The following is a 12,533-nucleotide window of genomic DNA, read 5'->3' on the forward strand; positions in this document are numbered from 1 at the left end:
ACATAATACACTGTAACCATAGTCAATCAGGATAATCACATAATACACTGTAACCATTGTCAATCTGGATAGTCACATAATACACTGTAACTATTGTCAATCGGGATAGTCACATAATACACTGTAACCATTGTCAGTCAGGATAGTCACATACTACAATGTAACCCTTTTCAATCAGGACAGTTACATAATACACTGTAACCATAGTCAATCAGGATAATCACATAATACACTGTAACCATTGTCAATCTGGATAGTCACATAATACACTGTAACTATTGTCAATCGGGATAGTCACATAATACACTGTAACCATTGTCAGTCAGGATAGTCACATACTACAATGTAACCCTTTTCAATCAGGACAGTTACATAATACACTGTAACCATTTTCAATCAGGACAGTTACATAATACACTGTAACCATTGTCAATCGGGAACGTCACACAATTTCTTCAGGTATTTGGCCAAATGTTACAAGATTTACTAATTAATTTTTGAATAGATTTTTTGACTGGATGTTGTGATGCATAATATATCTATTTCATACACATCATGACAATAAACTGAATTTGACCTTTCTTATACTCCAAACAAGATACCAGAAACTGTATTTAACGTCTCATACAGGTATACATTGTAAGCCACATTAAATAAAGTTTCTTGTATCTTGTATCTTGACATCTTGTATCCATGACAATTATTAGAGTGAGTTTGACCTTTCATACACACCATGACCATCAATAAACTGAGTTTGACTTTTCCTACACACCATGACCAAAAATAGACTGAATTTGACCTTTCATACACACCATGACCATGAATAAACTGAGTTTGACCTTTCATACACACCATGACCAAAAAAAGACTGAATCTGACCTTTCATGTATACCATGACCAAAAATAGACTGAATTTGACCTTTCATATATACCATGACCAAAAATAGTCTGAATTTGACCTTTCATATACACCATGACCATAAATAGACTGAATTTGACCTTTCATATACATCATGACCATAAATGGACTGAATGTGACTTTTCATATATACCATGACCATAAATAGTCTGAATTTGACCTTTCATATACACCATGACCATAAATAGACTGAATTTGACCTTTCATATACATCATGACCATAAATAGACTGAATTTGACCTTTCATATACATCATGACCATAAATAGACTGAATTTGACCTTTCATACACACCATGACCATCAATAAACTGAGTTTGACTTTTCCTACACACCATGACCAAAAATAGACTGAATTTGACCTTTCATATATACCATGACCATAAATAGANATACCATGACCATAAATAGTCTGAATTTGACCTTTCATATACACCATGACCATAAATAGACTGAATTTGACCTTTCATACACACCATGACCATCAATAGACTGAGTTTGACATTTCATACACATCATAACTGTTTAATATATTATCTCTGACCTGTTAAACAGACTGGCCATTTTTGAATTACACTTTTATTATATTGAATGTTTACTTTGTAGTCGGACCATAATGATACTTAATATTTTGCAGAAAACCGATGGAGATTTTCTAAGGCAGTACATACCAGGCGATCTCAGTATGTAAGAGGAAATCAAGCTTCCCAATGACAGTGATGTCATGTACGATTCTTTGGACCCAAACGCTCAAGCTTATATCAAATTGATATATATATATACAACACTTCACGATGACCCAAACATTTGGGTATCTCTAAAAACTTTATATTCAAACTTATTCAAAGACACTTACATCCGAACTTCTTGACCATACAGATGTTCCAGCTGATATATGGACTCTCTAGCATCTCCTCTGCTGCCTTATAAGGAACGTCTTGTATTTATGAGTGCTTTCTAGGAATGCTCATTAGGGAAAGCGAAGTACTTTAAAGATGAATTACAAAATGATAACCAAAGTGCTAAGGATATGGCTAGCACAGAGACTTGTTATACATAGAGGTACATTGTATTTTGTTGGTTAAGTGAGGCTTGCGACACTAGTCAACCTTTATATAAACAAACGTCTACAGTCATATCGGTATTACGAGATCACACTAGGGAATCCAGAAAGTGGTCAGTTAACACAAGTGGTCTCTTTATAAAGGTTCAACAATTTTCCCACAGATATCCAAATATTATCCTTCTAAATGTTCAAATTGTAATTTTTCCCAGAATTGCAAAATAATTAAGGGGGAAAAAAGTCCATTTTAAATTCAAAGATAAATAAAGAGAGATATGAGAATGAGGTGTGACCACCAGACTTGACCACCAGACTTGACCAATGTAGGTGTAATGTATCCTCCTCACTGTTGATTCCGTAGTCTATATCTGCTACTAGTTGATCATGATCTCGTAGACCTGTTGAGGGCAACGTTTAATTCTAGTTCCTCGACATTCTAGTTTGATCTTTATTCATATCATTTTTCCCTCTCCAAATGCGCAATCCTTCTTGTTCACTTTCTAATGCAGTAGTTAACCAGTAAAATGTACCCTTTGATCAGTATTTAGAGCAAATGTAAGACAGGTATTTTTGATGTTAATGATGACGGGTTTGTATGTGATACTTCTGAACCAAGTCAGAGCCATGAGCAGAGTGCCAATCAGTGAAGAGGAATTTTATATCATCTGGTTTTTTATCTCATTTATTTTTAAGGAATTTGATTAACTATAACCATGTTATTAGGAATGTAATTAATTGTAAATTGTGTGATTAAACCTTGATTTTGGTATCCATTATGAATAAGACAAGGATTTTGTTATCTATATACACAGACATGCTGTAACAATGATGTTAGGTTGATGCCAGTGTTAAGGCCCTGATTTTAGAGTACCACAGTATGATGGGAGGGATTAAGGCCCTGATTTATATTATTTTACTAAACTAATTGTCATAGAGAGTCAGACATATAGAGATAATGCTGACTTTCTGACAGAGGTGGATTCACTTACATGTACAAACTGTTTCCATAATCTGACCAGTGTTTTGTTTTCCTTTGAAACTCTGTCAAACAATTCTGAACATAAGGTTATCACAGTTTTCTGTGAAACACAGTAGTTTACATTATCTGTATAAACTTCATTTATAAAGTATAAAGCAGTCTGGTGGTAAGTTAGTAGCATCATGTATTACTACTGTAGGTTGGCAGTAGCTTAGCTGTTTCTTATCATAAATAAAATTGTAACAAACATGGTACAATATCACTGAAATATTTATATATACAATGCATTTCAGACAATTTGTTGATAATAATGAAAAGAGTAAGTAAAATATATTTGGTATTTTAAAAGCATGTATTTTGGTTTAAGATCATATTTCTGCCGTAAGAAAAGGAATTTGAAGACAAAAGTAGATTTGTCTGCGTGTGCCAGGGGATTTTTTTTTAAATGAAACTTTGGTGATAAAAAGGAAATAAAGAAAAATAATTATAACTTTTAAAGAACTCCCTGTGACACAAGGGGGTGTTATTTTTTGAATTTGGGAAAACTGCATGTTAGTGATATAAATTGAATGAAAAGCTGTATACAAAAGTTTGCTTCAGTCAACATGAAGACTGAAGTTAGATTGTTTGGTATACATTCAAATTTCTTTTGACCTGACAGTAGATATAAAACACGAAAATTTAATTTCAATCAAGCATTTTTTTTTTAATAAAGTTGTCAATCATGGTTTGGTGTTTGTAGCTTTCACCAATAATTCTTGAGATGGTTTTTTCCCATGTTTTGTTAATGTACCAGTGATATCCTTAACTTACGCAGAAACTGTTACGGAATTCTATCAAACTGTTATGATGGTTATTACTCTATGAAATTGATGTTTGTGTTTGAGATGAAACTCAAATGCAGAAAAGATTAAAAAAAATGATATCATCAGTCATCTTGAGTTTGGTATGAATTAAAATAAAATTTATTACAGACAATGAGATCAGCCTTGTTTTGTATGTGGTAGGCCTCTAGCTGTACTATCAGCCTTGTTTTGTATGGTGTCGTCCTCTAGCTGTACCACCAGCCTTGTTTTGTATGTGGGTGGCCTCTAGCTGTACCATCAGCCTTGTTTTTTTGTGGGGGGCCTCTAGCTGTACCATCAGCCTTGTTTTGTATGTTGGTGGCCTCTAGCTGTACCATCAGCCTTGTTTTTTTGTGGGGGGCCTCTAGCTGTACCATCAGCCTTGTTTTTTTGTGGGGGGCCTCTAGCTGTACCATCAGCCTTGTTGTGTATGTGGGTGGCCTCTAGCTTTACCATCGGCCTTGTTTTGTATGTGGCTGGCCTCTAGCTGTACCATTAGGCTTGCTTTGTATGTGGGTGGCCTCTAGCTGTACCATTAGGTTTGCTTTGTATGTGGGTGGCCTCTAGCTGTACCATTAGGCTTGCTTTGTATGTGGGTGACCTCTAGCTGTACTATCAGCCTTGTTGTGTATGTGGCTGGCCTCTAGCTGTACCATTAGGCTTGCTTTGTATGTGGGTGGCCTCTAGCTGTTCCATCAGCCTTGTTTTGTATGTTGATGGCCTCTAGCTGTACCATCAGCCTTGTTTCGTATGTGGGTGGCCTCTAGCTGTACCATCAGCCTTGTTTTGTATGTAGATTGCCTCTAGCTGTACTATCAGCCTTGTTTTGTATGGGGTCGTCCTCTAGCTGTACCACCAGCCTTGTTTTGTATTTGGGTGGCCTCTAGCTGTACCATCAGCCTTGTTGTGTATGTGGGTGGCCTCTAGCTGTACCATTAGGCTTGTTTTGTATGTTGGTGGCCTCTAGCTGTACCATTAGGCTTGTTTTGTATGTTGATGGCCTCTAGCTGTACCATCAGCCTTGTTTCGTATGTGGGTGGCCTCTAGCTGTACCATCAGCCTTGTTTTTTTGTGGGGGGGCTCTAGCTGTACCATCAGCCTTGTTTTGTATGTTGATGGCCTCTAGCTGTACCATCGGCCTTGTTTTGTATGTGGGGGGCCTCTAGCTGTACCATCAGCCTTGTTGTGTATGTGGGTTGCCTCTAGCTGTACCATCAGCCTTGTTTTGTATGTAGATGGCCTCTAGCTGTACTATCAGCCTTGTTTTGTATGGTGTCGTCCTCTAGCTGTACCATCAGCCTTGTTTTGTATGTAGGTGGCCTCTAGCTGTACTATCAGCCTTGTTTTGTATGGTGTCGGCCTCTAGCTGTACCATCAGCCTTGTTTTGTGTGTGGGTGACTTCTAGCTGTACCATCAGCCTTGTTTTGTATGTGGGTGGCCTCTAGCTGTAATATCAGCCTTGTTTTGTATGGTGTCGTCCTCTAGCTGTGCCACCAGCCTTGTTTTGTATGTGGGTGGCCTCTAGCTGTACCATCAGCCTTGTTTTTTTGTGGGTGGCCTCTAGCTGTACCATCAGCCTTGTTTTGTATGTAGATGGCCTCTAGCTGTACTATCAGCCTTGTTTTGTATGTGGGTGGCCTCTAGCTGTACCATCAGCCTTGTTGTGTATGTGGGTTGCCTCTAGCTGTACCATCAGCCTTGTTTTGTATGTGGGTGGCCTCTAGATGTACTATCAGCCTTGTTGTGTATGTGGGTGGCCTCTAGCTGTACCATCAGCCTTTTTTTTTTTGTGGGTGACCTCTAGTTTTACCATCGGCCTTGTTTTTTTGTGGGTGGCCTGTAGCTGTACCATCAGCCTTGTTTTGTATGTGGGTGGCCTCTAGCTGTACCATCAGCCTTGTTTTGTGTGTGGGTGACCTCTAGCTGTACCATCAGCCTTGTTTTGTATGTGGGTGGCCTCTAGCTTTACCATCGGCCTTGTTTTGTATGTGGGTGACCTCTAGCTGTACCATCAGCCTTGTTTTGTATGTTGATGGCCTCTAGCTGTATCATCAGCCTTGTTTTGTATGTGGGTGGCCTCTTGCTGTACCACCAGCCTTGTTTTGTATGTGGGTGACTTCTAGCTGTACCATTAGCCTTGTTGTGTATGTGGGTGGCCTCTAGCTGTACTATCAGCCTTGTTGTGTATGTGGGTGGCCTCTAGCTTTACCATCGGCCTTGTTTTGTATGTGGCTGGCCTCTAGCTGTTCCATCAGCCTTGTTTTGTATGTGGGTGGTCTCTAGCTATACCATCAGCCTTGTTTTGTATGTGGCTGGCCTCTAGCTGTACCATCAGCCTTGTTTTGTATGTTGGTGGCCTCTAACTGTTCCATCAGCCTTGTTTTGTATGTTGGTGGCCTCTAACTGTTCCATCAGTCTTGTTTTGTATGTTGGTGGCCTCTAGCTGTTCCATCAGCCTTGTTTTGTAGTGGGTGGCCTCTAGCTGTTCCTTCAGCCTTGTTTTGTATGTGGGTGGCCTCTAGCTTTACCATCGGCCTTGTTTTGTATGTGGCTGGCCTCTAGCTGTACCATCAGCCTTGTTTTGGATGTTGGTGGCCTCTAGCTGTTCCATCAGCCTTGTTTTGTAGTGGGTGGCCTCTAGCTGTTCCATCAGCCTTGTTTTGTATGGGGGTGGTCTCTAGCTATACCATCAGCCTTGTTTTGTATGTTGGTGGCCTCTAACTGTTCCATCAGCCTTGTTTTGTATGTTGGTGGCCTCCAGCTGTACCATCAGCCTTGTTTTGTATGTGGGTGGCCTCTAGCTGTACCATCAGCCTTCTTTTGTATGTGGGTGACCTCTAGCTATACCATTAGCCTTGTTTTGTATGTTGATGGCCTCTAGCTGTATCATCAGCCTTGTTTTGTATGTTGGTGGCCTCTAGCTGTACAATCAGCCTTGTTTTGTATGTGGGTGGTCTATAGCTATACCATCAGCCTTGTTTTGTATGTGGTCGACCTCTAGCTTTACCATCAGCCTTGTTTTGTATGTTGGTGGCCTCCAGCTGTACAATCAATTTTACTTTAATGTACACGTATTTTACTTTAATGTACACGTATTTTACTTTAATGTTCACGTATTTTACTTGTTGCAATCGATACATATTGTCACATTTTCACCAACATATGATTTTGATCAGAATCCAACGTCAGAGATTTTCTTTGAATTGTAATGGCGACCTAAACCTTGTTAGTCTGAAAAGAACGTATTCCTTGTATTCTCATGCATGACCAATACATGGAGTTTGATCAGAATCCATTTAGGAACGAAAGTCAACAGAGCAATGATAAAAAACAACATATATATATAATGAATAGTAGCAGTGACATTGACCTTGACTTCGGCACCTTGAAACCAGGACTCGTTCGTGGTACTTTTATGCATGACCAATGTGTGAAATTCGATGAAAACTGGCTGGAATGAAGCCGCTAATCAGAGGAGATAACGAAGCTTATTCTATTTCCTTGTGTGACTTTATGGTAAATATGTTTGATAATGCTCATAAGTCGGTCTGTTTCATTGTCACAATCATGGTTATTACTTTGAGGGTGTGTGTAACGACACGGTTTTTCACCCCGACACGATTTCTCACGTGGTCAAATTACTTCGTTCGCAACACGATTTCTGGCCCCTGCACGATTCTCGCCGGGATGAGAAATCGTGCAAAACATGGACATACGTGACACGTTTTCTCATCCGACACGATTTCTCGCCCCAACTCTCTTTCTCAATTAGGGTATGGTCTGATTGATTCCATCCGTGGAGTGTTAACACTTGCCTAGGTGTACATGTAATAGATGTGCTGAAATTATATCAAATGAGTTGTAGTCCAATGTACAACATGCCTAATATCTATTGATTGTTCACTTTTGTTCTCTCCTACACACCCGGAATGCATACGCGTGCAGCTCACTGCAGGCGCACATAAACGCGCACATACATGTAAAATGCACATGCACGCACCTTTTAAAACATTCAAACGCAATACTCTTCACCCTAATTGTGAGAGAATTAACATATCGGCTACCACTTCTTTTAATGGCAGTACCTGTATTTATCTATTTATTTATCACTTATTTATTTTTGAATCCGAAGAACTGATTTTGTTTCAATTGCACTAAATATATTCCAAACACATTGACGTTTTCAAACGACATTTGCGCATGATAAACCGTATGTAAAATAATATGTAAGTTCTATCTTACACAAGACACAGTCGACAACAATTAATTTATTCCATTGGGCAAAGTTACTTCAGGAAAAAAAGGACACGAACTAATTACATCACATAAACTTTTTTTTATTAAGAAGTATAACAATATCTAGCTATAACAGGGACCGCTACATGACACGGACCAACCAATCGGGACTCCACCTAACACGGACCAACCAATCGGGACTCGACCTTACACGGACCAACCAATCGAGACTCGACCTAGAACAGACCAACCAATCGGGACTCGACCTAACACTGACCCACCAATCGGGACTCCACCTACAATTTGTAACACGGACCAACCAATCGGGACTCGACCTTACACGGACCAACCAATCGGGACTCGACCTAACACGGACCAACCAATCGGGACTCGACCTTACACAGACCAACCAATCGGGACTCCACCTAACACGGACCAACCAATCGCCACTCCATCTTACACGGACCAACCCATTGGGACTCCACCTAACACGGACCAACCAATCGGCACTCCAACTTACACGGACCAACCCATTGGGACTCCACCTAACACGGACCAACCAATCGGGACTCCATCTTCCACGGACCAACCAATCGGGACTCCACCTAACACGGACCAAACAATCGGGACTCCACCTAACACGGACCAACCAATTGGGGCTCCACCTTACACGGACCAACCAATCGGGACTCGACCTTACACAGACCAACCAATCGGGACTCCACCTAACACGGACCAACCAATCGGGACTCGGCCTTACACGGACCAACCAATCGAGACTCGACCTAGACCAGACCAACCAATCGGGACTCGACCTAACACTGCCCCACCAATCGGGACTCCCCCTACAATTTGTAACACGGACCAACCAATCGGGACTCGACCTTACACAGACCAACCAATCGGGACTCCACCTAACACGGACCAACCAATCGGCCCTCCATCTTACACGGACCAACCCATTGGGACTCCACCTAACACGGACCAACCAATCGGCACTCCATCTTACACGGACCAACCCATTGGGACTCCACCTAACACGGACCAACCAATCGGCACTCCATCTTACACGGACCAACCAATCGGGACTCCACCTAACACGGACCAAACAATCGGGACTCGACCTAACAAGGACCAACCAATCGGGACTCGACCTAACACGGACAAACCAATCGGGGGTTCCACCAAACACGGACCAAACAATCGGGACTCCACCTAACACGGACCAACCAATCGTGACTCGATCTAACACGGACCAACCAGTCGGGACCCGACCTAACATGGACCAACCAATCGGGATTAGACCTAACACGGACCAACCAATCGGGACTCCACCTAACACGGACAAACCAATCGGGACTCCACCTAACACGGACAAACCAATCGGGACTCGACCTAACACGGACAAACCAATCGGGACTCCACCTAACACGGACCAACCAATCGGCACTCCATCTTACACGGACCAACCAAGCGGGACTCCACCTTACACGGACCAACCAATCGGCACTCCATCTTCCGCGGACCAAACAATCGGGACTCGACCTAACACGGACAAACCAATCGGGACTCGACCAAACATGGACCAAACAATCGGGACTCCACCTTACACGGAACAACCAATCGGGACTCGACCCAACACGGACCAACCGATCGGGACCCGACCTAACATGGACCAACCAATCTGGACTCGACCTAACAAAGACCAACCAATCGGGACTCGATCTAACACAGCCCAATCAATCAGGACTCGAACTAACACGAACCAACCAATCGGGACTCGACCAAACACGGACCAACCAATCGGGACTCGACCTAACACGGACCAACCAATCGGGACTCGACCTAACACGGACCAGCCAAACGGGACTCGAACTAACACGGACTAACCAATCGGGACTCGACCTAACACGGACCGAACAATCGGGACTCGACCTCACACGGACCAACCAATTGGGACTCGACCTAACACGGACCAACCAATTGGGTCTCGACCTTACACGGACCAACCAATCGGGACTCGACCCAACATGGACCAAACAATCGGGACCCGACCTAACATGGACCAACCAATCTGGACTCGACCTAACAAGGACCAACCAATCGGGACTCGATCTAACACAGCCCAATCAATCGGGACTCGAACTAACACGAACCAACCAATCGGGACTCGACCTACAATTTGTAACAAGGACCAACCAATCGGGACTCGACCCAACATGGACCAAACAATCGGGCCCCGACCTAACATGGCCCAACCAATCTGGACTCGACCTAACACAGACCAACCAATCGGGACTCCACCAAACACGGCCCAAACAATCGGGACTCGACCTAACAGGGACCACCTAACACGGACCAAACAATTGGGGCTCCACCCAACACGGACCAACCAATCGGGACTCCACCTAGGACCAAACAATCGGGACTCGACCTAACATGGCCGACCTAACATGGACCAACCAACCAATCTGGACTCGACCTAACAAGGACCACCCAATCGGGACTCGATCTAACACAGCCCAATAAATCGGGACTCGAACTAACACGAACCAACCAAGCGGGACTCGACCTACAATTTGTAACAAGGACCAACCAATCGGGACTCGACCAAACATGGACCAAACAATCGGGACCCCACCTAACATGGACCAACCAATCTGGACTCCACCTAACACGGACCAAACAACCGGGACTCGACCTAACACGGACCGAACAATCGGGACTCGACCTAACACGGAACAACCAACCGATCGGGACCCGACCTAACATGGACCAACCACTCTGGACTCGACCTAACAAAGACCAACCACTCGGGACTCGATCTAACACAGCCCAATAAATCGGGACTCGAACTAACACGAACCAACCAATCGGGACTCGACCTAACACGGAACAACCAACCGATCGGGACCCGACCTAACATGGACCAACCACTCTGGACTCGACCTAACAAAGACCAACCAATCGGGACTCGATCTAACACGGCCCAACCAATTGGGACTCCACCTATCACGGACCAACCAATCGGGACTCGAACTAACACGAACCAACCAAGCGGGACTCCACCTAACACGGACCAACCGATCGGGAATCGACCTTACACGGAACAACCAATCGGGACTCCACCTAAAACGGACCAAACAATCGGGACTCGAACTAACACGAACCAACCAATCGGGACTCGATCTAACACAGCCCAATAAATCGGGACTCGAACTAACACGAACCAACCAAGCGGGACTCGACCTACAATTTGTAACAAGGACCAACCAATCGGGACTCGACCCAACATGGCCCAAACAATCGGGACCCGACCTAACATGGCCCAACCAATCTGGACTCGACCTAACAAAGACCAACCACTCGGGACTCGATCTAACACAGCCCAATAAATCGGGACTCGAACTAACACGAACCAACCAATCGGGACTCGATTTAACACGGACCAACCAATCGGGACTCGACCAAACACGGACCAACCAATCGGGGCTCCACCTAACACGGACCATCCAAGCGGGACTCCATCTTACACGGACCAACCAATCGGGACTATGGATCAACCAATCCGGATTAGACCTAACACGGACCAACCAATCTGGACTCCCCCTAACACGGACCAAACAATCGGGACTCGACCTAACACGGACAAACCAATTGGGGGCTCCAACAAACACGGACCAAACAATCGGAACTCCACCATACACGGACCAACCAATCGTGACTCAATCTAACACGGACCAACCAATCGGGACCCGACCTAACATGGATCAACCAATCGGGATTAGACCTAACACGGACCAACCAATCGGGACTCGACCAAACACGGACCAACCAATTGGGACTCGCCCTAACACGGACCAACCAATCTGCACTCGACCTAACAAGGACCAACCAATCGGGACTCGATTTAACACGGCCCAACCAATTGGGACTCGAACTAACACGGACCAACCAATCGGGACTCGACCAAACACGGACCAACCAATCGGGACTCGACCTAACACGGACCAACCAATCTGGACTCGACCTAACAAGGACCAACCATTCGGGACTCGATTTAACACGGCCCAACCAATTGGGACTCGAACTAACACGGACCAACCAACCGGGACTCGACCAAACATGGACCAAACAATCGGGACTCCACCTTACACGGACTAACCAATCGGGACTCGACCTAACACGGACCAACCGATCGGGACCCGACCTAACATGGACCAACCAATCGGGACTCGACCTAACACGGACCAAACAATCGGGACTCGAACTAACACGAACCAACCAATCGGGACTCCACCTAACACGGACTAACCAATTGGGTCTCGACCTTACACGGTAACCTTTCGGTTAATATCAATAGTCAACTATACTGTAACCTTTCAGTTGATATCAATAGTCAAATATATTGTAACCTTACATTTAATAACAATAGTCAACTATACTATAACCTTTCAGTTAATATCAATAGTCAACTATAGTGTAACCTTAC

At 43.7% G+C, this 12,533-nt stretch overlaps 2 protein-coding genes across 2 annotated transcripts in view; both read left to right on the top strand.

Moving 5' to 3' along the window:
* Positions 1-9,260, top strand: part of LOC110441897 (cytosolic 10-formyltetrahydrofolate dehydrogenase-like) — a 58,974-nt gene extending 49,714 nt beyond the window's left edge. Inside the window, exon 24 of the mRNA XM_021485235.1 lies at positions 8,178-9,260. Within this exon, the coding sequence (XP_021340910.1) occupies positions 8,178-9,260 (1,083 nt within the window). The remainder of the gene's footprint in view (positions 1-8,177) is intronic.
* Positions 9,261-9,321: 61 nt separating this feature from the next.
* On the top strand, positions 9,322-9,930 carry LOC110441981 (translation initiation factor IF-2-like). The gene has a single exon (XM_021485362.1). The coding sequence runs from the start codon at positions 9,322-9,324 to the stop codon at positions 9,928-9,930; it is 609 nt and encodes a 202-aa protein (XP_021341037.1).
* The last annotated feature ends 2,603 nt before the right edge of the window (positions 9,931-12,533 follow it).

Source organism: Mizuhopecten yessoensis, unplaced genomic scaffold (genome assembly GCF_002113885.1).
Source record: "Mizuhopecten yessoensis strain PY_sf001 unplaced genomic scaffold, ASM211388v2 scaffold221, whole genome shotgun sequence".
In the NCBI taxonomy this organism is placed as follows: Eukaryota; Metazoa; Mollusca; class Bivalvia; order Pectinida; family Pectinidae; genus Mizuhopecten; species Mizuhopecten yessoensis.

Excerpts from the sequence above, each read along its gene's own strand:
- LOC110441981 (XM_021485362.1), top strand. The coding sequence starts at position 9,322 with ATGGACCAACCAATCGGGATTAGACCTAACACGGACCAACCAATCGGG.